The sequence below is a fragment of the Oryctolagus cuniculus genome, chromosome 2, assembly GCF_051225735.1.
Source record: "Oryctolagus cuniculus isolate XC-2025 breed Fujian yellow rabbit chromosome 2, ASM5122573v1, whole genome shotgun sequence".
Classification (NCBI taxonomy): domain Eukaryota; kingdom Metazoa; phylum Chordata; class Mammalia; order Lagomorpha; family Leporidae; genus Oryctolagus; species Oryctolagus cuniculus.
This window is the reverse complement of record NC_142868.1, coordinates 42,002,557-42,029,639: the sequence shown is the minus strand read 5'-3', so window position 1 is coordinate 42,029,639 and position 27,083 is coordinate 42,002,557. Positions and strand designations below refer to the sequence as shown.

The 27,083-nt window shown below is 38.9% G+C and overlaps 1 protein-coding gene across 33 annotated transcripts in view; it reads left to right on the top strand.

The window, feature by feature from the left end:
* Positions 1–27,083, top strand: part of FRYL (FRY like transcription coactivator) — a 299,529-nt gene that overhangs the window by 92,117 nt on the left and 180,329 nt on the right. For 20 of the 33 annotated variants that reach the window (XM_070068188.2, XM_089325410.1, XM_089325404.1 and 17 more), the window contains one exon: positions 2,125–2,256. The exons of 4 other annotated variants lie outside the window; for them this stretch is intronic. Coding sequence is in view for 9 of the 29 variants with exons in the window: in XM_089325395.1 (XP_089181521.1) it covers positions 5,248–5,449 (202 nt within the window). In the remaining 20 variants the exon portion in view is untranslated. Of the gene's footprint in view, positions 1–2,124; positions 2,257–5,173; positions 5,450–27,083 lie in introns of those variants that run through there. 9 more of the 33 variants (XM_089325395.1, XM_051831508.3, XM_051831497.3 and 6 more) reach the window with 1 other exon arrangement.

The following is a 27,083-nucleotide window of genomic DNA, read 5'->3' as shown; positions in this document are numbered from 1 at the left end:
CAGAAAAATAATAACCAAATGTTTTCTAGGATAACCAAAAGATGTGTTTATTTTGTTAAAAGTGAAAAGTTGAAAATAGGAAGATTGTGTGTCTACTGAAGAGGTATTGAAAGATTCTAGGCAAACATTGGGAAGACTTAACATGACAGTGCTGTGACAGTGTGGTCACAAGAAGAGTAAACATGAGAAGTATAGCCTTGAAACTTGCTGTGCCTGAACAGGAAGTTATTAAAAAGTGAAGCAAAATGAAAGACCTAGACCTTGTGGTACAAATCAATCCTAAATGGAGTCGTTGCAGATTCCTAAAACTGCTGTGTATTCCACTAGTGATTTGGATTTGTGACTTACTCTTAAAAGAAAAAGTGCTAAGTGGTTTAAACCCCAGTAAATATTTTCCAGTATTTGTCACTTAAGTTTTATTTGCTGCAAGTGAGAAATGATTCTATACACCTAAGATAAGGAAAGTATCAAGAGTTAAGACAGAACTGTAGTTTTCATGTTGTTAACAGATTCAGAAATATTTGATGGCCCAGTCAAAAATTCTAGCAAATCTGAATGATGCTGATTATGAGCAATTATAAATGAATTTGTGTTTTATTCATATTTACCAGTTTTTTGGCTTTGAAGATTTTGTTTTAGTCCTGATTTAGTTGATTTTACCTTTGAGTATATGGAATGTTATTTTTCTAACAAGGCAAAAGGAATTTCAAATTAAGAATTTTAAGCATTGAAATTAATATTTCAGAATCCTTTCTGTTGAACAGGAAAAAACCCAGAAGCTGATTATGATTTTAAATGAGGCTATTTTGAGTTTCAATTTCAGATTTAACATTGGGCTTATATAACTTTTGAAAAATGCCAAGACCTTTAATGGTAATAAAACATGGAATGAGCACGATTACACATTGAGTCCTTACAAATGGTAAAAGGACAACACCCTGTGGTCATTTGCTTTATTCTTAGTAACCATCAAAATATTACGGATATGGTACAGTAGTTCACAGTCCATGACCCCCTTAGAGTTGTTATAATTAGACTTTGGAAAATGTGCATTCCAGACATTATCTGTAGATAGGATAAATATTAGGCCTACTAGATATATGACCTGTTGTGCAAATCTGTATTCATTTAGTGAAAAGTAATTAAATGTATTATTGAATAATTAAGGTGTTGATGTATTAGTTCACTGATTGGCTAGTAAAAGCATTACTTGTTACTACAAATAGATGAAAGGGAGAAAGATAAGTATAGATTCAAAAGATTTAAGGGATACAGTTACCATTGCCTGCATGGGTTTTGTTTACATTTAAATTAGAACAAATTTTATTTTTAAAGATTTATTTATTTATTTGAAGGGCAGAGTTATAGGGAAGTGTAGGCAGAGAGAGAGAAGTCTTCCATCCACTAGTTTACTCCCCAGATGGCTGCAACGGCTGGAGCTGAGCCAATCTGAAGCCAGGAGCCAGGTGCTTCTTCTGGGTCTTCCATGCGTGTGCAGGGGCCCACACACTTGGGCTATCTTCCATTGCTTTCACAGAACATAGCAGAGAGCTGGATTGCAAGTGGAGCAACCAGGTCTCAAACCCGCGCCCATAAGGTAGAGGCTTAGCCCTCTGCGCCACAGCGCTGGCCCCAGAACAGATTTTTTAAAAAGACAGTTATGAGACAACTGAGAAAATTTGGACATTGATTGGTAGTTGATGTTATAAAGAATTTATTATATTAATATAAGTATTATAATGATACTGGCTTATGTTTAAAAGGTAAATCCTTATTTCAGAGATACATACTGAATTATCTACAGATGAAATGGTATGTCTGGAGTTTGCTTCAGAATGATCCAGAAGGTGGGGGTAGGAGCTGAAGGGATGGATAAAGCATAAATGAACATAATTTACCATGAATTAATTATAGAAGCTATGAATAAGGGGGGAGTGCCGTATGACATTACTCTCAATAGTTTTGTATTAGTTTGAAGCTTTACATAATAAAGCAAAAATGTAATGTGACATTATTGAAAGAGTGTAACTGCTGCACAAAATGACAGTGGTATATAATACATTCAGAAATAGATGGGCTTATTGTAAACACACCTAATGTTTAATGTATTTTGTTTTTCCTCAGAGCTGAAGCCATTTGTTTGAATCTTGGATGATTAACACCTAAATGCTTAATTCTCACAACTACTCAAGAATTGCACAGTCAGGATTAGATGATCCAAATTACCACCAAGAAATTACTGTCACACGTGATAAGGTAAGGGTATAGTAAAAAAGACTAGAGATATCGAAATTTGATAGATTTTTTAATGTATTTTAGCTACTGGCTTCTAAGTTCCTGGTCTCTTAATTTATTATACCGGGAGTTCAGAGTTGTGATAGTCAACCAGAATGCTTAGAAATAACATGTATATACATTTATTCCTCGCAGATTCAGTTAGTAATGGACACAGTTATCAGTAGAATGCTGTGCTTTCCTCTTGCTTTATAACTCAGGGTGTCTTCCAGAAACTGGTGCTGAAAAGGAGTGTAGTTTACAGACTTATTAGGGATTGGCACCCATAAAGAGAGGAGTGTGGGAAGCAGATTGGAGAGAGGAAATTGAGCTGCAGCTTTGGTCAAGCCTACAGGGTGTACTGTAGCTATAAATGTATTTCCCTTCTTAATTAGTAAGTTTCTTGGGTATACAGACATATCTTCAGTGCTTTTGTATTCTGCAAAGATCGATACAGAAACTGCTCAGCAAATATTTGTTGAATGAATGAAATCTGTAGTCTCTTCCGTAGCCCCTAATTCTTGCCCCTTCATCTCAGTGCTTTCCTGTCTCTAGTTGAAAGTTTACAACAGACAACAGTGAGGTTGATCGTGACACAGCTGGCTGTCTTGTGTATCTTGAACAAGCAAGATGACTTCTCTGCAATTAGCATGTGCTATATGCCATCACGTTTCTGGGCTCCATAGATAAGGAAGAGGCGCAGAGAGACCTGAAAAAACCCATAGGCATATAATATAAAGAACAGAGCTCATATCTTTTAAAAGACTGACAAAGAGACAAAACACCCAGAAAACATAGTCGTAACTTATTAAGATAAGCTTATTAAGATACAGAATTTATGGTTCTGACCAGTTAGTGTTCTGTTGGTAATTTAGTTCACTTTGGCCCCGATAGAATCTACTTAGAAACATTAAAGTCAGTGTTTTCTTCTATTAGGTATAGTCTTGGCTTGAAATTTAAATATTTTACTTTACTTTGTTGTTTTTCCTCCTTTTTACTGTTGGAGTATTCTGAGACAGGATTTGCATTAATAAATCCTTTAAATCTTCTTTAAACTGTAATACTCTTTTAAGGCTTTACACATAAAGGACCTTCAATATCGTTTAAACGAATGAAAAGGGGAGTAGCTGAGTTCATAAGTAACGTGGTAGAAGAAGAAGGACTAAAGACTGAATAATTCAGAACCAAACATTTACTTGGTTTCCTGTTACAACCATTTTTCCTGAGACCCATATAGCCCATTTTTTGCTTCATCTTTTGAAATGTTAGGTAAATCATTTTCTTCATGTTGAGTATGGGAAGAATGAAATTGTGTTTATGTTTTGAGTGAACCAGATGCTTAAAATTGGCAGGAATACGTATATTCCTAGAAGTTATAAATATGATAACTAAAGAATTTTACTTTTTCTTCAGTTCTTTTTTGCTCACTCACCCCCACCAGAGGGCAGGCAAAGGAAGGAAGATACGTAGTTTCAGTGTGCAGAGGATTTTGTAGGCACCCTGTTTTGTTGTATTTCTGGATTACATTAAGTAGTAGGATCAGCTCACTTTTGCTGTTTTAAAATATTTAGTAAAGTACTCAGGTGGTTTGGAAATAATTTATATAATGCTGATTACTGCATTTATTAGTTTTAAATATTTATACTTTAAATTCTTCAGCTTTATGTTCTTAGATCCATCTATTTTAAATTACCAGGTTTTGTGTGTGTGTGTGTGTGTGTATGTGTGTGTGTGTATGAGATTCATGTCAAGGTTTCCACCAGTACTAATTATAAATATGATTGAATTTTTATTTTATTTTACTTAATTTAAAAGTACATTGGAGGGTTGGGCATTGGGCACAGTGGTTAAGACACTGCTTGGATGTCCACATCACATATCAGAGTGCCTGGGTTTGGGTTCCGGCTTTGTTGTCCCTTCCATCTTCTTGTCCATGCACACCCAGGAAAGCAATACATGATAGCTGAAGTGGCTGGGGACTTGCCACCATGTGGGAACCCTGGACTGAATTCCCAACTTCCAGCTTCCACTTGACCCAGTCCTAGATGTTGCGAGCACCTAGAGAATGAATCAGTAGATGGGAGATTTCTGTCTCTCTGCCTTTCAACTAAATAAAATAAATGAAAATTAAAAAATTAAAAAATACATTGAGCGGACATTTAACCTGGTGGTTAAGATGCTTATTAGGATGTCTGGGTCCCACACTGGAGTGCCAGGGTTCCGCAGCTGGTTCCAGCTCTCTGCTAATGCACACCTGGGGAGGCAGCATTGATGGCCCAAGTAATTGGATTTCTGCCACCTGTGTGTTAAAGCTGGATTGAGTTCATGCCTCCCGGCTTTGGCCTAGCCTGGCCCTGGCTGTTGCAGATATTTGAATGGGAGTTCCATGTCTCTCTCTGTGACGGGCACCCCTCATGCCTCTCTAGCAATTTTTGAAAAAATGGTATATTGAAATATTCATCACACAGTATAACATTCCATAAAGGTTGATGTTCCTGAGGTCTCTTGGTGAATTTTTAAAATAAGAATTATCTTTTGAAACAAGGTACTGTTTCACACTTCAGCTGTAAGTTTATTTAAAAGGAGGACACACCTGAGACTGAAGTAAATTGCTCTTTACATTATCACAGTGAATGTTTTCAAAGTCTAAATATTAAACTAGATGGATGCTAAACATTTTATGGCCCCGATATTGCTGTTAACACCCATTGTACATGTACATGTATATGTACACATGAAGTGCAGTTTCATGGTCTATAGCTGTTTAGTTTGTTATCAGTATGAACAGTAAATGTCCTGAAAATCAGCTTCCAAACAGCTGGCAGTTGACCTACTGGGCTTTAGCACCGCCTGGTTGCATGTGACGTTTCTTCGCTCTTTCACACAAATAGTGTGCCTTCACTTTCATCAAGGAAACTGGCGCAGGTACTTTTCTGTGTGCTTGTGGGTCTAGTAATGTAGAAGAACCTTAAAATGGATTTTCTTAAGAGAGTTGTTCCTCCCATTCTTTCGGGAGACGTGGTTTTGGATACTAGAGACAGTATTCGGGAAAGTTCCCCCAGATTACTTAAAATGAAGCGTCTTAGCTTACTTTCATCAGAGAAGACAATGAATGAGCACGATGGAATCAATGTCTGTCACAGTCATCATGAAAAATGCCGACATCAACAGCTAGGTAAAGTAAAAATGTATTACTGTTAATTCTTTAAAAAAGCATTTTAGAAAAGTAAAATTACTTTTCATAAGTATAAATTTTAGTACAAATTTTTATTTAGAAAATCAAGTTTAAAAGTTATGGATAGAACCAACGGAAGGAAGACCTTTCTCTCTGTCTCTCTCTCTCACTAACTCTGCCTGTCAAAAAAAAAAGTTATGGATAAATTCTAGTGAGTATAAACCTTTATTTGGAAAATTGAGCTTAAATGGTAGAAATGTTTAATAAATTAACTTCTTGGCCTATTTTTTAATATTAAAAGTTTTGTTTTGTGTTCAGATACATGCTACAAATCAAGGTAAAGGCATTATAAAGTTAGCAGGTTTTTTTTTTTTTTAAAGATTCATTTATTTGAGAGGCAGAGTTACAGAGCTAGGGAGAGACAGAGAGAGAGGTCTTCCATCTGCTAGTTCATTCCCTAAATGGCCGCAACAGCTGAAGGGGCCAGGAGCCAGGAGCCTCCTCCAGGTCTCCCATGTGAGTGCAGGGGCCCAAGCACTTAGGTCATTCTCCACTGCCTTCCCAGGCCATCGGGCGAGGAGCAGCCAGGACATGAACTGATGCCCATATAGGATGTCGGCACCACAGGTGGATGCTTAACTTACTACGCCATAGCCCAAGTTAACTGTTTTGATTAATTTTTAGAAAATATTTTTTTTTTGACAGGCAGAGTGGACAGTGAGAGAGAGAGACAGAGAGAAAGGTCTTCCTTTTGCTGTTGGTTCTTAGTGAGAAAATATGGTTACAGCCTGTAGGATAAGTAAACAGAAATAAGATACTGAGTTTTATCTATCTCACTAGAAATCACTGAACTTTTCTATTTCATTGTCCCAAATGCAGGGAATATTCGGGGTTAAGTATTACAAAGTCAGATCTTTGAATGTGATGATGATGATTTTGTGTTATACTAGTTCTGTTACATGTAATCCTCCAAAGTTGAATTTAATACCCTTTATAGTTAAAGAGGATGATATTGAATATGTTTTAGGAAAAGTGTCAGTTTTGTATACCATGAGTAGCAAATATTGGAAGAAAGGAAAATCTATTAGGTGTTTTAATTTTAAAATCCATTGATTTTGGTTTTCATTTTTTGATTAAAACACTTTAAAATGGTCTTGCATAATTATGAATTTTTGTACTTAGGCAGTAAATAGCTATTTATATAAATTAATGTGGTAGTTAGTGGATAAGAGTTTATGCAAAGTCTTTGTAAGGATGATGTATATTATACTTTAATATGCACATACATTTAAACATGCTCAGATGCATTTTTATTAGTAGAATTTAAAAATGAGATTCATTGCCCAAATGGCTCTGATACTTGCCTTTTCATTTAATACATCATAGGCACCTGTCTGTCTCATTTGAGAAGTGCTCCATTATATGGATATAATGATTTATTCAATTTCTCTCTTATTGATGAACATGCAGAATGACTTAAATTTTTAGTTATTAAAAACAATTCTATAATTAATATTCATTTATGTGTCACTTTATACCTTTGGATGATGATTCTTTGTGTAAAATTCTATGTAATTTTTAAATTTTGATTGACAATGCCATTTGTACCTTCAAAAATTTCTCAACATAAGTTCCCCAGAGCAGAATATTCAAGAGTTCTATTACTTTGTGTTCTCCTTAACACTGTTTTATGTCGACTTAAAAGATAGGATCATATTTATGAGAAACCATAATTTCTATTCTAAAAATATTAATTATGTAAAAGAATGAAGGACTTTTTAAGTTTTGAAGATAAATGCAAATATATCAATATCCATGATGTGCTATTGTTTAAAACTCATCAGTTTTTTGTAGTGGAGGCGAGGCCGCTGATGAATCAGTGCCCCTTAATTTCAGTTAAAATTTGTAGATCAGTCAGCTGCCCTTTGTTTTTGTGTTCAAGAGTAGATATATGCATAAGTGGAAGTATCAGTATGTGCCACCACTTAAGCCCCGGGAAATTTACTTTTTACTTTCAGTATTGAATCACTTAGTTTTCTTCACTGTACCACAAAGTATGTGGTTGAACTTGGTATCTAAGTGTAATATGTGATATTCATTTATATGGTTTCTTATTTTTATCTTTGAACTTTTTTGTTAAGACTTTCTTGTACTCTTTTAAATAGAACACACATATTACAAAGTATAATAATCAGATTTTATAATTTATGTTAATCTGCAAATATAAGCACTCAGTTTAATGAGTAAGAATTTTCTGGAGCAGTGCATTTGCTGTACCAGTTAGGCTGCTGCTTGGGTATCATCCCATATTGGAATACCCGGTTCAAGTCACAGCTCTTCTGCTTCCAGTCCAGCTTCCTGATAACACAGCAGGTGGCAGATGATAGCTCAAGTACTTGGGTCCCTGTCATCTATGTGGGAGAAAAGGTAGAGTTCTGGGATCCTAGCTTTGACCTGGATCAGCACTGGCTTTTGCAGGCATTTGATGAATGAAGCAGTGGATGGAAGATCACCTTCTCTCTCTCTCTCTCTCTCTCTCTCTCTCTCTCTGCTTTTCAAATAAAATGAAAATAAACAAAAATTTACTAAGTATATATCTTTTTTACCAATCAAGATCGAAACAAAACAAAATCATGGAGTAGTGAAGAATCTGATGCCTGTTGAAATATCTGAGATTCTAGATTCTTTGAGGCAATAATCATGCCTAATTTTTCTGTTCAAAAACGGTTGAACTTTAGGGAATGCCTATTATAATTAATTCAAATAACTTCTTGGGAAGTTAACATAGATCTGATTTTAAACTATCTGATCCTTTAATTTCAATTTACTCATCAAAGTCTTCTTGAATCTCAAAATTTGATGGTAAATTTCTAGGAGTGGAACTCATATGTTGACAGTAAGCAAGAAGTCAGATTCATTTGTGCTGAGTTGCTGAGACTCATGTGTATTCTGGGGTAGAGATAATGCAGTAGTTTAGCCAGATGTCAGGAAATTGGTAGTTTACTTACAGAATGTTTACCTTTCTTCAAATGTTAAATAACCTAACATTTAATAAATTTTATAAACATTTTCAAACAAACAAGCCACTAGATTTGCCAATATCCTTTATTCCTCTATAAAATATATTAACAAATGCCTGTACCACACCACACACTCTTAAAAATTTCTCTCCCACCATTACTGTTCCCAACAGGCTGAGTTGTGGGCTTCTCAAGAGTTGTCTGTGTTGTTAACCAAACCTCTGTTCGCCTTATGCGATTTAACTACACACTGGATAATTTGCCAAAATATGAGATTGGAAAAAAAGAGTTGTTTTAGTGTGAATAAAGTTTTGAGTGGTTTGTTCAGACTGCTTAAAGATGAATTCGTAAAAGGAACTTGCATTTGAATTACCTGTAGGCCTGAGAGATGTACAAGATTGGAAGGATTTTGCCCTAACATCCTTCAACTTCCCATGCCACTATGAAGAAACTGAAACTGGCAATCTTGGCTGATATGTGTGGGTGGGTTTGGTTTTAGGCAACAAAGACGGTGTTATATTCAGCAAGTCTACCTTGAAAGACAAAGTTTTGGCACAGCATCAAAAGCCTGGAAATTTAAACATGGATTTTACTTTTTAAGTTAAAATAAAACCTTTAATGAGCCTCTTGATCTTTTTTCTTCTGATTCCTGCTTTAATGGTGCTTTTAAATTAAATGATTAGCCAAGCAGCTGTAATTTACAGTAAAGGGACTCTACTGTATATATCTCTATTGGTTTTTTTTTTTTTTTGGCCATACCTACTTCCTTACTAAAAAAAAAAGTCAAATGATCATATTTTATGTAACCTTATTTGTGTCATAGTTATGTATCCTTATACTTTTTGTGTAGAGGCTTTACAGTGTGATCAAAGATTGATTTTACTGATAGATATATTTCCCAATTCTAGTAATATTTATCTTCAGACATAAAAGTTGGTGAAAAGAAAATGTGCTTAACGGATTCAGAATTTGCTACAGTGTTTTCAGGCTACTGAAGAAAAGTGAACATTAGCTACAATCAGATGTTAAAAATTAGACAGTATGTGTGCTTCTGTAGACTGTTTTGTGATAGCTGCAATGTCCTTATATCTCCAGGTTTGAGTTACTTTTGTTCTGATGGAATCACCCTTGATTTTGGTGTTGTTCATTCTACTTGGAATCAAGTATAACTCATTTTTAAGAATCCCCAAGAACAGGACATTGATATATTGAACAGAAGACCGTATATATCAACCTTAAGGATGAAAGAAACGTATGAGTGCCTTCTGCGTTCTGGACTCTGTGATTTTGCTTTGACTAAAAACTGATATAATCTCATTTGTCTACCTACATAGGACATGTATGTTCCTTTTGCCCCTCAAATAGAATGTAAGCTGAGTATGAGCTTTGCTTTCTTCGTTTGATGTGTTTCAGGGCTTGGAATGTAATCATTACTCAATAAATACGTTGACTGAATAACTGTTAATTTAAGTGTTTTTCCTAACTCTGTGAGATAGGTTGTTACCCAAAACTTAAAAATTCTCTAAGGCTTAAGCAAATTATTTGAAGTTTTTGACTAAGAGGTATACCCATGCTGTTATTTTAAAATCAGGCATTGGCTTCTTCTACTCTATCTCACTGCAGTGTTGTTTGATCTTTTTGAATCTTCAAGTGTGAAATGGTTTTTCAGAGACTATGGGTCTATTCAGAATAACTGTAGCATCAAGGGACATATACTTTTTTGATGCTTTCATTTTAACTGATATATTATCAATATATTATTCTTTGAGTTCCTGTGTTTCACATGACTTTCACAGAACTGTGAAGAGATGCAGATTCTGCTTTTGTTTCCATTTCATTGCAAAGCGTTAATGACTCCAGGTATGTGAGTGTCTAAATAGTATACTGGTATTCATCTCTTTTGAGATTCAGCACAACTTACTAACAGGGACAAACCAAAATGTAGTGCTTGTTACAAACTTCCAAATGCATTTCGTTGAGCTTTAAAAGCTGCTATCGGCCGGCGCCATGGCTCAATAGGCTAATCCTCTGCCTGCAGCGCCGGCATCCCAGGTTCTAGTCCTGGTCGGGTCGCCGGATTCTGTCCCAGTTGCCCCTCTTCCAGTCCAGCTCTCTGCTATGGCCCGGGAGTGCAAGTCCTTGGGCTCTGCACCCACATGAGAGACCAGGAGGAAGTACCTGGCTCCTGGCTTCAGATCAGCGCAGTGTGCTGGCCGCAGCAGCCATTGGAGGGTGAACCAACGGTAAAGGAAGACCTTTCTCTCTGTCTCTCTCTCACTGTCCACTCTGCCTGTCAAAAAATAATAATAAAATAAAGTAAAAGATGCTGTCTACAAGTATATTTGATTAGTCAAGAAAGGTGGATGCTCACTCTTACTAACTGGATCTTCTTATCCAGTGATCTTTCTAGTTTTATTTTCATGGAGACATTGCTCTCAGTGGATAAATTATTTAAGCCCAGAAGAGCAGGATCACCCTAGGCAATGGCATGGCAGGCCACTTTCTCTTAAGAAGGGAACAAGGTGGGGAAAGAGCAATTTAAGTGTTTTCCTTAAAGATGAGACTACCAAGGAGAAGTTTAGAGAGTCCTGGGAAGAAATGGAAATGAAGTTTCGTTCTGACACCTCCAGTGCTTGTGGTGTGGACACACTGAAGGAGTTGGAGAATTGTTTAGAGTTCTGATGTGCTAACAGAGTTGGGCAGGGCAATGATCTGAAAGAACCTGTGCTCCAGATAATGATCGGTTTGCTATGGAACTTCCCGCTTGGCCCACATGCCACCGTGTACTCCCTGTGTAGTGTGTGAACAGTGATTCTTCTTTCTTACACAAATGGGATCAGGGAGTACTGGGCTTACAAAATGTCATCACACAAGCATAGTTTCCCTTACTGAAAAGCTGCTTTGGAATACTTTAAAGCTGTAATTATTGGAATAGGTAAGCTTATTGCATTCATTCCTTTCCTGGGTCTCATGACAACTCTCATTAGCTTAAGGAGTGCTATCAGGAAGACTCACAGGCATGCTAGGAGAGAAGCGTGAAGTGTTGAGAAGTGATTGGGGCTTTGGTTGAGACAAAGCTGAACTACAACAGGCTACTTAATCTCTGTAGGCCAGTTAACCTCACTACCAGACTGTCATTGTTTTGAAGATTATAAAAATAATCAACAGAGTTCACACAGAGTTGAGTGTTTGTTGGGTATTTTTTTTCCAGTTCATTTTTTCTTATATAATTAATATTTAAATTAACACATAATTTTATATATATATATTTTAAGCTGACTGTTATTACAAAGACTTAGATTTTTTACTTGGAGATAGATGAATCAGTTTAATTGAAATGTATCCTTGGGGCATTCCATCATAGAAAATATTCTAGGGATTTGGATTTATGTCTTTTACTGTACTTAATTCCAAAAAGTTTTAGCATGCAACTTGTAGCTACATGACAGTTTATAGGGGCTTGAGTTACAGCACCTTTTCTTGTGCTTCCTTCTTTGTCCAAATAGTTACTGCCAGATGATTGCATGATTCAGATACATAGGATTTTTTTGAAGCTAGTGTCGTTTCTCTTGGCTGTATTTACAGTTGTCTACTTACTTCTGAAAAAGGATCTTTGGGGCATTATTTAGCCTAGGTTCCTGACTTCAGCTTCTCTCTCTGATGGCTCAAGTAGTTGAGTTCCTGCCATCTGTGTAGGAGACCTGGATTGAGTTCCCAGCTCCTTGCTTCAATCTGGCCCAGGAATGACTGTTTGTGGTCATTTGGGCAGTGAACAAGTAGATGAGATCTTTCTGTGTCTGTGCCTGTGTATATGTCTCTTTCTCTCTGCCTCTCAATAATAAATATATTTTTTTAAAATCTCTTTAGAGAGTTTCTCCAAGTTACATGGATGTGTATTTTAAAAAAACAAATTAGGGTTTGAGTTTTTATTTTTCAATTATGAAGCAACAGAAGGAGGTATTGACTCTAACATAAAACCACAGAAACAAAGGAGTTAAACATATGAATGTAGCTAATTCAGTATTGGGCAAAAAATACAGAAAAGCAGAGTATGTAAAAAGATAAACAAGACAATAAAAATATCTGTATCAGAAGATACTAAAGAGGCCAGCGCCACCGGCTCACTTGGGTAATCCTCCGCCTGCGGCGCTGGCACCCCGGATTCTAGTCCCGGTTGGGGCGCTGGATTCTGTCCCGGTTGCTCTTCTTCCAGTCCAGCTCTCTGCTGTGGCCTGGGAGTGCAGTGGAGGATGGCCCAGGTCCTTGGGCCCTGCACCCGCATGAGAGATCAGGAGGAAGCACCTGGCTCCTGGCTTCGGATCAGTGCAACGCACCAGCCGCAGCGCGCCTGCCGTGGCGGCCATTTGGGGAGTGGACCAATGGAAAAGGAAGACCTTTCTCTCTGTCTCTCTGTCTCTCTCTGTCACTGTCTAACTGCCTGTCAAAAAAAAAAAAAAAAAAGATACTAAAAAATAATGAAAGATATAGTTTAAAAATTAGTAAAATAGGTTAAGATGAATAAAACTGAAATTTGAAATCTAACAACTAAAGGAATATACCAGAAAGGTTAACAAGTGAGCTGTAAAGGGAATTCAGGAAGCAGGGTTCAGTCCAAGTGTTCTCTCCACTGGGTTCGGACAATCGTAGGGAGTTACAAGTTTCCAATTCTGCCGGCTTCCTGAAACTGGAATTCTGCAGGGGCCAGAGTAGAAGTCTCTTGTGTGACCATCTTTGAGATGAGTGGTTTCCTTCACCCCCTAACCTGAGATAATTTTTCTCTGCGTTAGGACTCCAGCTCATTGCCCCACAGCTTCTTTTACTCTTTTGACTATGAAAGTCTTGCTCCTGTTACAGATGGTGAGTTCTTTGAGGACTGAGTTGGTCTGATTTATTTGGGTAGCCCCAGAGCATAGCCTAGTGGCACACACTTTTTAAGCAGTCAGTAAGTGTTGGTTGAATAAATGTTAGAGTCCTCTGTCTTTTAGTTCTTGTCCTTTAGGTGCCAGAGCAAGTTTTTACTTGCTAACAAGAGCTGCTGTGCATTGCCATATTTAGCCCAGTGACTTTTCCTTCAAAACCATCCAGCACATTGTTCAGTGTGCAAAGGTTCCTAAGGCAAAACCAGCCTGCCATAAATTTCAAAATAAGTAAAGACAAATTACCTCAGGTCAAGCAAATGATGATTTGGGACAGGGGTCAGCAAACTTCTTCTGTAAAGGAATAGACAGTAAGTATTTTTGGCTCTGTAGGCCGCAAGCCTCTGTCACAAGTACTCAGCTCTGGCTTTGTAGAGCAAAAGTAGGCACAGATGCTAGTGGAATGAATGAACGTGTGTGTCTGTGTTCTGCTGTGATGTTGTCCATGGGCCAGATTTGGCCTTGGGAGAGGTCAGGTTTTTTTTTTTTTTTTAGATTTATTTATTTGAAAGTCAGAGTTACACAGAGAGAGGAGAGGTAGAGAGAGAGAGAGGTCTTCCATCCGATGGTTCACTCCCCAGTTGGTCATAACAGCTGGAGCTGTGCCAATCTGAAGCCAGGAGCCAGGAGCTTCTTTTGGGTCTCCCACGTGGGTGCAGGGGCCCAAGGACTTGGGCCATCTTCTACTGCTTTCCCGGACCATAGCAGAGAGCTGGATTGGAAGTGGAGCAGCTGGGTCTCGAACCAGTGTCCCTATGGGATGCCAGTGCTTCAGGCCACGGCGTTAACCCACTGTGCCACAGTGCTGGCCCCGAGGTCAAAGTTTTCCACTCCCTAAGCTAGAATATAGAAGACAATATTGCTACCATTTAGAGAACTACAAATGGGTAACTTACCTGAAAAACAGAAGATGGAAGTGGTGATCCAATATTATACTTATTTGTACTTTCTACAACCCTAGCATGTTTTGTTTGTAGTAGCTACTCTGTAAAAATTGTTTGGAATCCAATTCCATCATTTATCCTTCCTGGGCTTCAGTTGTCTCATAAAATTTAAGAGGTTATGATAAAAGATTGTGAAGTCTCTCCAGTTTTTTTTTTTTTTTTTTTTTTAAAGTGTGATTCTGGCAAAGTTTTTGGAAGACCAGATGGCTTATTCATTAGACTTAACAGGTATTGGCTTACCACGTTCCCTACTTGCCCCATATATCTGGTGTAGACTTCTGAAGAGGTGGCTTTTATCAACCATGCTTTGTGGATCCTTCCACAATGGAAGTCGTTGTCCATCAGACTTCTCCCTGTCCTTCCATGCATCTTTCCCATGTGAACACAATGCACATTTTGCCTTATTTTAATCATGAAATTTTTAAGCCTAGTTGTTTTTTGTTTTAGAAAATAGCTATAAAGGTAACCTAGGGAATCTTAGGTGATTCTTTGTTGATAGTTGGCACTAAAGATGAAGATCTGTTTATGCTTTAGAATTTTATTTTTTTAAATCCTGTATCTAGCAAAGGAAACATTCTGTCATTGATTGATTTAAATTCTTGAAGTTAAGCATTGATACAAAATAATTTCAGATATTACAGATGTAAATTATAGTCACCTTACTCAAATTATTCTTGTCCTTTCTGTTAGACTTTCAACGAGTTTTACTGTTTCTAAAGAGTGATTTTAAGGTTTGTGTGTTTGTTTGGAATGTCCACATCCCATATCTGAGTCCCTGGGTTTGAGTCCTGGCTCTGCTTATAATTCCAGCTTTCTGCTAAACACAGCCTTGGAGGAAGCAGGTAATGACCCAGGTACTTGGATCCCTGCTACTCCATGTGGGAGACTCAGATGGTGTTCCTGGCTCTTGGCTTCAGCCTGGCCTAGCCCTGGTTGTTGCAGTCATTTGGCAGAGTGAACCAGCAGATGGACAATCTGTGTCTCTTTTTTTCATATTAAAAAAAAAAAAAAGAGAGAGAGAGAGAATGACTTAAGATGACCTGGGCCCTCTTATTGCCTCTTCCACTGTCTTAAAGAAGTATAAGCTGGCATATATTTCTAATCTACTTGAACAAACTTTAAGAAACACTGAAAAGTTTTTTGTAAAAGTTAAAGCAAGTTTCTTTTTATTATTTCTTAGGTCTGTGAATTTTTCCTCTTTTTTAAATAAGTATAAATGTGTGTTAAAAATAAGCAAGATAATATTTTTATATTAGTATATTTTAAAGTAGCTCTTCTTAAAGTATAATGTGTTAGATATCTTATAAGGGGCCGGCACTGTGGCACAGCAGGTTAACAACCTGACCTGAAGCACCAGCATCCCATATGGGTGCCGGTTCAAGTCCTGGCTGTTCCACTTCAGATCCAGCTCTCTGCTATGGCCTGGGAAAGCAGTACAAAATGGCCCAAGTTCTTGGGCCCTTGGACCCACGTAGAAGACCCGGAAGAAGCTCCTGGCTCCTGGCTTTGCATTGGTGCAGCTCCAGCCGTTGCAGCCAATTGGGGAGTGAACCATCAGATGGAAGACTCTCTCTCTGTAACTCTGACTTTCAAATAAATAAATAAATCTTTTAAAAAAATCTTATAAAGTGTATTCTGACTTGTTAAGTTTAGATTGGGGCTTTAAAGGATATTAAGATTATGAAGTTAGGTTCTTCCATGTTAACTTTTTTTAAAAAAGATTAATTTATTTGAAAGAGTTACAGAGAGAGGTAGAGACAGAGAGAGAGGTCTTCTATCCGCTGGTTCACTCCCCAAAATGACCGCAATGGCCAGAGCTGCGCCAATCCGAAACCAGGAGCCAGGAGCTTCTTCTGGGTCTCCTGCATGGGTGCAGGGGCCCAAGGACTTGGGCCATCTTGTAGTGCTATCCCAGGCCATAGCAGAGAGCTGGATCAGAAGAGGAGCAGCTGGGACTCGAACCGGTGCCCACAAGGGATGCCGGTGCCTCAGGCCAGGGGCGTTAACCTGCTATGCTACAGCACTGGCCCCCCCATGTTAACTTTTAATACAGTGAGTATGTAACAATTAAGGTTAACCATGCATTAATATTTTTCTGTGATTTGGGCTTGCCTGTTTAATTGTACTGGACAGTCTCTTTTTCTTCTTAACCTTATTGGCCTTCTCCTTCTACATGTAGTTTTTGTCTTTACTGATGGTTGCCCCTGCATTTTGTTGCCTCTTCCTTTCCTGGTTAAGACTTTTCCTCTTGTGGCTGGCACTATGGCATAGTGGGTAGAGCCACTGCCTGCAGTGCCGGCACCAGACATGGGCAGTGGTTCGAATCCGGGCTATTGCACTTCTGACCCAGCTCTCTGCTATGGCCTGGGAAAGCAGTAGAAGATGGCCCAAGTCCTTGGGCCCCTGCACCCATGTGGGAGACCCGGAGGAAGCTCCTGGCTCCTAGTTTTGGATTGGCATAGCTCTGGCTGTTGTGGCCATCTGGGGAGTGAACCAGTGGATGAAATACCTCTCTCTCCCTCTCTCTCTCTCTCTCTCTCTCTCTCTGCCTCTCTCTGCCTCTCCCTGCCTCTCCTTCTCTCTGGGTAACTCTGACTTCCAAATAAATAAATCTTTAAAACAAGACTTCCTCTTATGCTTTATTACCTTTGTGTTAACTCATCTTCTTTTAAAACTAGAATGATATTAAAGGTGGTTCAAATGATAAAAACCCCTGGTCGATTGAAAACTTACTATGGTAGTCAAAATTTAGGAAAAATACAGAAAAGCAAGTATTGGTAGTTATAATGTGATACTTTACTTTGATGAGTGTTTCATGGATAAGGTGACTGTAGGTTTCTGTACACCCTGGGTAGGTGCAAGTTATTATATCTTTATTCTCACATGGCTCTTCATAGTATCTGGTCTATGCTCCAAACAATCTGGCTTTGGACAGTAAATTCTGTGCTTACCCTATTAGTGATTCACAGAATTTTACTTGTTTTGACCATGTGGGTGCAGGGCCCAAGCACTTGGGCCATCCTCCACTGCCCTTCAGGGCCACAGCAGAGAGCTGGAGTGGATGAGGAGCAACCAGGACAGAATCTGGCACCCCAACCAGGACTAGAACTCGGGGTACTGGCGCGGCAGGCGGAGGATTAGCCTAGTGAGCCGTGGCGCAGGCCCTAACTTTTTATTTTTAATTTATTTATTTACTTACTTTAAAGATTTATTTATTTATTTGAAAGGCAGAGTTATGGAGAGGCAGAGGCAGAGAGAGAGAGAGAAGTCTTCCATCCATAGGTTCACTCCCCAAATGGCTGCAATGGCTGGAGCTGGGGCTCATTAGTAGTAGTAGGATTTGTCTGAGAGGTAGAGAGAAAAGACAGAGCTCTCTTCTGCTGGTTTGTTCCTCAAATGGCTGTAATAGCAGCAGCCAGACCAGGCCAAAGCCAGGAACAATGAACTCAATCCAGGTCTTCCGCGTGGCAGGGACCCAATACCTTGAGCCATTACTCACTATCTCTCAGGGATGCATTATTGGAAAGCTGGATTCAGGAGCACAGTCAGGCCTGAACGCAGGCACACCCAGGATGGGATGTGGTGTCCCAAGTGGCATTTTAACTACTGCATCAAATGCCCACACTGGATTTTCTTAATTTTTATATATTGAACCCTTTTTGTTCCAATATCTAATCCAAGATAATACTTTATATTTAGCTTGTAGGCTCGTCTAGACTGTTAGAGTTTCTTAAATTTTCTGTTTTTAATGATCTTGTCAATGTTGGTTGATAGCATCTGTTGGATGTTTTGTAGTCTGTCCATCAGTTTGGGTTGTCTGATTTTTTTTCAGGTTTAGGTTGGGTTTACAGGGCTTTAGGGGGAAGAATACAAGTAAAGTGCCATTCTCATCACATCATGTCAAGTGTATCTACCTTTAACATGGCTTCTCAGTGATGACGCTGAGCTTGTTCTCCTCACTGAAGTAGTATATATCAGGTTTTTCCATAACGAAATTGAGCATTCCCACCTGTTTTCTATTTCTCCAACTGTGGACTGTGACACCACAGATAAAATGTTGTCAACCTGGAAAGCTCATTAGAGGCTTAGTGCCCAGGGTTTTTATTGCGGCTAATCACGTAGGCATCCCTGCCTGGCATATACCCAAATTTTAGATTTCCAGAAGGAAAGCAGGTGTTCAGTATAACCCATATTATCTGTGTAAACAGTTTAGGCATAATGAACTTCCTTTGTCTGTCCTGGGAGTGGTGGAACACTCCCCAAATAGAAGTTTGGCAAAGGCCAATGTTGTAAAGAGGCCTTTCAAAAGACAGCAGTCAGACCTCATAGTTTAACTTTTTTCTTCAGAGTTCAGTGTCATAGTCCATTTTCTGTTATTATAACCGAAAAACACAGATTTAGTTAATTAATAAAGAACTCAGGTTTATTTAGCTGACCATACTGAAGGCTAGGAAGCCCAAGATTCGGCAACTACATCTATTGAGGTCCTTCTTGCTAGTGGGCACTGTCCACAAGGCAGTACAGGACAGTACGTGGTAAGACAGAACATCGCAGCTCAGGTCTGTCCTCTTATGAAGCCACAGTCCCACTGGATTAGGGCCTACCATTATGGCCTGATATAACCTTAACTACCTCCCAAAGTTCCTACCTCCAAATATTGCCGCCCTCTTAATACCTCATGTGGGGATTAAATTTCAACATGAGTTTTGGTGGTAAAGTTCAAACCACAACAATCAATATGGACTCATGAGTATTTTTTTTTTTACTTTGGCCTATATTCCCAAATTTTGTTGTTTATTTTGTTGCTCAAATTGTTACAGCTTTGGCCACCGAGCATCCTTTGACATACTGCACTGGTTTGCTTTTTATTTATTTATTTATTTATTTATTTATTTATTTATTTTTTTGACTGGCAGAGTGGACAGTGAGAGAGAGAGAGAGACAGAGAGAGAGGTCTTCCTTTTGCCATTGGTTCACCCTCCAATGGCCGGCGTGCTGCGGCCGGCGCACCGCACTGATCCGATGGCAGGAGCCAGGTGAGCCAGGTGCTTCTCCTGGTCTCCCATGGGGTGCAGGGCCCAAGGACTTGGGCCATCCTCCACTGTACTCCGGGGCCATAGCAGAGAGCTGGCCTGGAAGAGGGGCAACTGGGACAGAATCCGGTGCCCCAACTGGGACTAGAACCTGGTGTGCCGGCGCCGCAAGGCGGAGGATTAGCCTAGTGAGTCGCAGCGCCGGCACTGGTTTGCTTTTGAGCTCCTCCCTGGTTTCTGACCCTTCAGGATGCTCCCGGCTGAGCCTGTGTATGTGCTACTCCAGCTCCAGGATCAGCCGTGTTCTCCATGAATTGTGCAGTGAACTTTAGAATGGTAAACACTCTGTGTGGAAAATGTGGGAAGTATAGACAGAAACAAGTAAACAGAACTAAGTACACCAAGAAGTAAGAGTTAGTAATAGAGTCACTATTGACTTTTTGTTGTATTAGTTAAGGGGGTTTCAAGCAAAAATATGAAGTGATTTTCACAACTGTTTTTTCATGTTTGTATTTCGTGTGTGGTAGTAATTGTATAATAGAATTGTGAGCATCTTTCCCTTCTATCAAAACCTTTCAATATCTTTTATAAGGTCCAGAACAGATGAAGATTCTTTGGAAAAGCTAAAGTCTGTGGGAGCTGTAGACAGCTTGATGAGTGATAGGACATTTTGTGTGGAAAACTTGTCAAATTTCTGTTATTTTCCATGTGTGGTGGCTAGCTTTAGATACCGGATTTATAATCTGAGGTATCTGAAAAGCTTCTCATGTGAGGAATAATCCATTTCTTGGCAGTATTACCTTAAGAATGAGTTAGTAATTGAAGAGTTCTATTTCCTTTTAAAAAATGATTTATTTATTTGAAAGGCAGAGTTACAGAGAAGCAGAGGCAGAGAGAGAGGGAGAGAGAGAGAGAGAGAGAGAGACTTCCATCTGCTGGTTTATTCCCCAAATAGCTTCAATGGCTGTAGCTGGCAAGAGCCAGGAGTTTCCTTTGGGTCTCCCATGCAGTGCAGGGGCCGAAACACTTGAGCCATGTTTTACTGCTTTCCTAGGCCATAGCAGAAACCTGGATTGCAAGTGGAGCAGTGAGGACTCAAAACAGTGCCCATATGGGATGCCGGCATTGCAGGTGGTGGCTTTACCCACTACACCACAGGGCCAGCCCCTCTATTTCCTTTTAGGTAGCTAGAACTTCCAATTTCAATAAATTCTATGATTTTTAAAGATAAATCCAAATTTCATTATATCAAGGACCATTTTGTTTAGATCTTTTTTTTTTTCTTTTTAGATTTCATTTATTTGAGAGGTAAAGTTACCGACAGTGAGAGGGAGAGACAGAGAGAAAGGTCTTCCTTCCATTGGTTCATTCCCCAGATGGCCGCAACAGTTGGAGCTGTGCCGATCCAAAGCCAGGAGCTGGGTGCTTTTTCCTGGTCTCCCACGTGGGTGCAGGGGCCCAAGCACTTGGGCCATATTCTATTGCTTTCCCAGGCCACAGCCGAGAACTAGATTGGAAGAAGAGCAGCCAGGACTAGAACCAGAGCCCATTAGATCTTATATATGAATAGCACTCACTATTTTGTAAGATTTACTGAGAAGGTTCCTTGGTATGCATGGTTTTGGTATTCTGTACCTCTATGTTCTATTTAAAATATGAAGCAAGTAACTAATTGTGTGAATCCTTAAAAGGGTACAGAATGAAGTAGAAATTGATTAAAAGAGAGGGTGCTTACTTTTAACTCCTTGAGGGCAAGAGGACTCCCAGGGTCATCATTTGTGCTATGTCATGAGGACCACAGTGAAGTCCAATTATATTGAATTGTGAATTTCTTAGAAGTACTCTAAAACTTACTTTTTATTATTTTTAGAGTGGATTTGTTTGCAAGGTAGAGCAACAGAGAGAGAGAGAGACAGAGAGACAGAGAGACAGACAGACAGACATAGCTGCTCTGTCTGCTAGTTCACTGCCCAAATGGCCACAGCAGCTGGGTCTGGTCTGGGTTGAGGCCAGAAGCCAGGAATTGCATCCTTGTCTCCCACATAGGTGGCAGAGACCCAAGAACTTGGATCATTTTATCTTCTGCTGCCTTCTCAGGTGCATTAGGAGAAAGCTGGATCAGAAGCAGAGTAGCCAGAACTCAAATTGGCATGCCATAAGGAATGCTGGCACCACAAGTTGTAACTTAATCCTCTGTTCCACCATGCTGCACTGCTCCCTACCCCCAAGAAAAAACCTTATCATTTTAAAAGCATTCTTTAATACATTGTAAACTCAAAAATAAGGGACAGTATGGACAAAGGAAATTATTTAAATTATATTTTTCTGCTTTGCCAAGGATATACCATTGAAAAACTATTTCTGTGACTGTCTTTTTATGGTGATGAGACCAAAATATATGTATGTATGATACATCTTGGAGAATTCTGAATTTATAGAAAGAACAAAACGGCACACTGACATTTCTTGTTTCTTGACAAGTTTCTGATGAGCTCTAGGCTGAGACTGATTTTTTGTTATTAATTGGCAGGCTAAGGATAGATTTCAAAGAATGACTGCAATGTCATTACATGTGTAATCTTAAAACAGTATTAGTGATTGAGGGACTGAGAAAAAAATCATAATACAGTGGGTCTCTTCCATAGGCTTCTAAAAGGATTGTTGGATGTAGATGTGGTTTTCCTAATGAACACTAGTGATTTGGATGATTAAAGTTTCAGAAAGGTTAGAAAGAAACTGCTGATTCCATTAGCCTTTGCTGTGATGGCTGTGATTAATAGTTGAAATAGTAGCACTACTTATTTTGTTCTTTCCATTTCAAAATAAAGTTCTAAATAGCCAAGGCCTATTGAATTAGTCTATATGTAAATGGAAAGTGCCACTTTCACCTGCCTTCTGTCTATAGTGAAGTTCTGTTGTGAAATGGAACTTCCAAAATGTACCCTGAATGTATTTTTATGCATTTGTTTCCCAAAAAAACTATTAATATGCATGTAGGCAGGCATATGCTGATAACATAGACTGATTATATTGAGTAGAAACTTTAGGTTCTGACTTATTCTTTTAGATCCATATAGATAAAACATAAGCAGAATAAAATCAGTTATAAAAAGTTGCTTGAAAATCAATTACCTTTTACTCCTCTAAAAAAATTATACCCTGGCATTCAAAATAGATTTTGCTTTCTATAGTTTAAAAATTTTAGCAGACATGAACTTCGGTTACCTTTGTAGGACACTATACCTAAGTAGAATTAAGTTTTTGAAAAAAAAAAAAAATTTATGGGCCGGTGTTCTGTGTAATGGGTTGAGCTGCTGCCTGTAATGCCAGCATCCCATATGGACACTGGTTTGAGTCCTGGCTGCTCCCCATCCTATCCAGCTCTCTGCTAGTGAGCCTGGGAAAGCAGCAGAATATGTTCCAATTGATCCCTTGCACTCCTCTGGGAGACCTGGAAGAAGCTCCAGGCTTTGTTGGGCCCAGCTCCGGCCGTTGTAGCCATCTGGGGAGTGAACCAGTAGATGGAAGGTCTCTCTTGCAGGTGGTGACTTTACCTGCTATGCTACAATGCTGGCTGTTTACTAAGTTGCTTTTTAAGGCTTGTGTATTGGGGCTGGCACTGTGATGTAGTGTGTAAAGCCACCTCTTGCAGTGCCAGCGTCCCATATGGGCGCTGGTTCGATTCCCGGCTTAGCTTCTCCACTTCTGATACAGCTCCCTGCTAATGCGCCTGGGAAAGCAGTATACCATGACCAAGTCCTTGGGCCCCTGCACCTACTAGGGGGACCTGAAAGAAGCTTCTGGCTCCTGGCTTCAGATCCAGCCAGCTCTAGCCGTTGTGGCCATTTGGGGAGTGAACCAGTGTACGGAAGAACTCTCTCTCTCTCTCTCTCTCTCTCTCTCTCTCTCTCTCTCTCGCTCTGCCTTTGCCTCTCTGTAACTCTGCCTTTCAAATAAATAAATCTTTAAAAAAAAAAAAAGACTTGTGTAAAACTAATAGGCTTAGCTTAATAAGGGCAGAAAGAATATGGCAGTTTGCTATCTTATCTGTTTGCTGCATGGTTCGTTTCTGAGCCTTGGTATTTAATGGTTTAGTTTGCTTGGGTCTAGACAGTTTATTTCCTGACTATCAACAACTGATGAAAAGAGGATTGTGTTGTCAGATCACTTTGGGAAATATTTAAATTGAAAGAATGATTAAACTTGTTTCTTTATAACTTGGAGTCCTTTGCATATTGACATACATTGGGCATGTACAAGAATGGGATGTAGTAGGTTGTGTTTGGGGATGATGGGATACCCTTTATTCGTTTAACATCTGAAGGCAGTTTTGGGTCATTATACCAGGAGAATCCCTGGTCTTAATTGATTCTGAGATGTCTTGAACAAGGAGATGTACCCAGATGTTGTGATGATAGGTCCTATGTTGTTTAGTCTTTGAATCTGTTTTTCTCTTCCCCCTGAAAGCTTTTACTTAAGGAGTACAAACTTAATGCATTTCATTAAACACAACTTTAGGAACATAGTGATTCTTCCCACCATACCTGTCCTCCCACCCACACTACCACCCTTCTTCCCCTCCCCTCTCCTATTCCCATTCTTATTTTTTTTTTTTAAAGATTTATTTACTTATTTGAAAGGCAGAGTTACAGAGAGGCAGATGCAGCAGCAGCAGCATAGAGAGAGGAGAGATTGATCTTCGGTCCCCTGGTTCACTCCCCATGTGGCCACAACAGCCAGAGTGGAGCCGATTCAAAGCCAGGAAACAGGAGCTTCTTCCAGGTCTCCTGTGTGGGTACAGGAGCCCAAGGACATGGGCCATCTTCTACTGCTATCCCAGGGCATAGTGGAGAGCTGGATCAGAAGTGGAGTAGCTGGGACTTGAACTATCAACCATATGGAATGTTGTTGCTGCAGGCCAGGGCTTTAACTTGCTGCACCAATTTGGCCAATGGTGTGTCAATTTTGTTTATTTTTTTCAAAAAAATAACGTTATATGTATAAATATACACACACATATATATATTATATATACTATATATAATATGTATATATATTAGTATCCATTTACTTTTTTTTTTAAAGATATTTATTTATTTGAAAGTCAGAGTTACACAGAGGAGAGGCAGACAAAGAGAGAGAGAGGTCTTCCATCTGATGGTTCACTCCGTAATTGGCCGCAGTGGCTGGAGCTACACCAATCCAAAGCCAGGAGCGAGGAGCTTCTTCTGGGTCTCCCATGCGGGTGCAAGGGCTCAAGGACTTGGGCCATCTTCTTCTGCTTTCCCAGGCCATAGCAGAGAGCTGGATTGGAAGTGGAGCAGCCAGGTCTTGAACTGGCACCCATATGGGATGTGGGCACTTCAGGCCAGGGCGTTAACCTACTGCACCACAGCACTGGTCCCAGCTTTTTGTTTTGCTGATCTTTTGTATTGTTTTCTTGGTTTCATTGTGATGATTTTTAAAATTTAATTACTTCTTTTCTCCTACTAGTTTTGGGTTTGGTTTGCTGTTGTTTTCCTATGTCCTTGAGATGCATTAATAGGTCACTTCTTTGGTGCCTTTCCAAATTCTTGATGTAGGTACCAATGCTATAAACTTTCCTGTTAACACTGCTTTTTGATGTATCCCATAAGTTTTTATATGTTCATTTCCAGAAATTTTTTGATTTCTTCTATGACCCACTGTTCATTCAGCAGCATGTTTTTCTTCTCCATATGTTTGTGTATGTTCTAGAGATTCTTGAGTTGTTGATTTCCAGCCTCATTCCATTGTAGTCAGATAAATGCATGGTATGATTTTGATTTTTTGATTTTGCTGAGACTTGATTTATGGCCTACCATGTGGTCTATACTAGAGAAAGTTCCATGTACTGGTGAGAAGAATGTGTATTCTACAGCTGTAGGATGAAAAGTTCTATAGATATCTATTAGGTCCATTTGGTCTATAATGTGGATTAACTATTTTGTTTCTTTGTTTATTTTCTATCTGGTTGATCTGTCCTTAGCTGAAAGTGGGGTATTAAAGTCCTCCATTACTATTGTATAGGAGTCTATATCTCCCTTTAGATCCTTTAACATTTCTTTTAAATAGCCAGGTGCCCTGTAATTAGGTGCACATATGTTTATAATAGTCTCATCTTCCTGTTGACTTGATCCATTAATCATTACATAGTGCCATTCTTTGTATCTTTTAATAGTTTTTTTCTTTGTCTCTTTCAACAGTATTTGTGTTAAAGTCTATTTTGTCTGATATTAGGATGGCTACACCAACTCTTTTTTGGTTTCTGTTAGCATGGCTATCATTTTCAATTCTTTCAATTTCAGTCTGTGTGATGTTTGTTGCTGAGATGTGTTTCTTGTAGGAAATAAATAGATGGGTTTTGTTCTTTAATCCATAAAGGCAGCCTGTATCTTTTATCTGGCAAGTTGAGACCATTTACATTCAAGGTGACTATTGATAGGTAATAACTTGGCCCTGCCACTTTTCCATAAATATTTCTATTGTTTACTTTGGATTTCTTTTGCACTTTTACTGGGAGATTTTCTGCCTTCACCTTCTTTCATAGTGATGACGATGTTTTTGTGTTTCTATGGGTAGTACATCCTTAAACATCTTTTGTAAGGCTGGATGAGGGATAACCAATTCTTTCAATTTCTGTTTGTTATGGAAGGTCTTTATTTCACCTTAATTCATAAATGAGAGCTTTGCAGGGTACAGTATTCTTTGTTGAGAGTTTTTTCTCTTAACACTTAGAATATATCTCACCATTCTCTCCTGTCCTGTAGGGATTCTGATAAGAAGTCAGCTGTGAGTCTAATTGGGGATCCTCTGACAGTAACCTGGCATTCCTTTCATGCACATTTTAGAATCTTTTCTGTATGTTTTACCATGGAGAGTTTGATTACAATGTGTAGTAGTGAAGATCTTTTCTGGTTATGTCTTAAGAATTCTATGTGCTTTCTGTACTTGGATGTGCCTTTCTTTCTCCAAATAGGAGAAATTTTCTGTTATTATTTCACTAAAGGCCTTCTAATCCTTTCTCTCTTTCCATGCTTTCAGGAACTCCTAGAACCTGTATGTTGGGTCGTTTGATAATATCCTGTAGATTCCCAGTAGTGTTTTTTAGTTTTCTAATTTCTTCTTTTTTTGGTCTGACTGTTACATTTCCAGAGATTTGTGTTCTAACTTGGACATTCTTTCTTCTGCCTCAGAGTCTGTTGTTAACGCTTTACACCACATTTTTAATTTGTTCTACTGAATTCTTCAATATTCTGTTTTAATTTCTCTTTAAAATCCCAATTTCATGGGAAAAGTTTTTATTCGTGTCATGTATGGATTTCTCTAATTCATCGATTTGCTCCTGATTACTACTAAGTTGTCCTACAGTCAATTTTTTGAATTCTGTTTCTGGTTTTTCTTCATTCTGTTCATCTTCAAATTCTAGTATTGAAGTATTGTATTCTTTTGGGAGTGTCATGTTACTCTTGTTTCTTGGATTGTTGTATTTATTATTGGGCATTGGTGGAGATACTTGTTGGGGTTCCCCCACCCCATGATGGGTTTTATCTTTGAACTCTGCCTCTGTGGTTAGTGGAGTGTCTGCTCTTTCAGTGAATACCCACAGGTGTCTGCTGTGTTCAGTGCTCCAGGGTGAGTGGAGTGTACAAGGTGACAGAGAAAAATGTGCCCCTCACCCTTTTTTTATCTAGGTTGGCAGG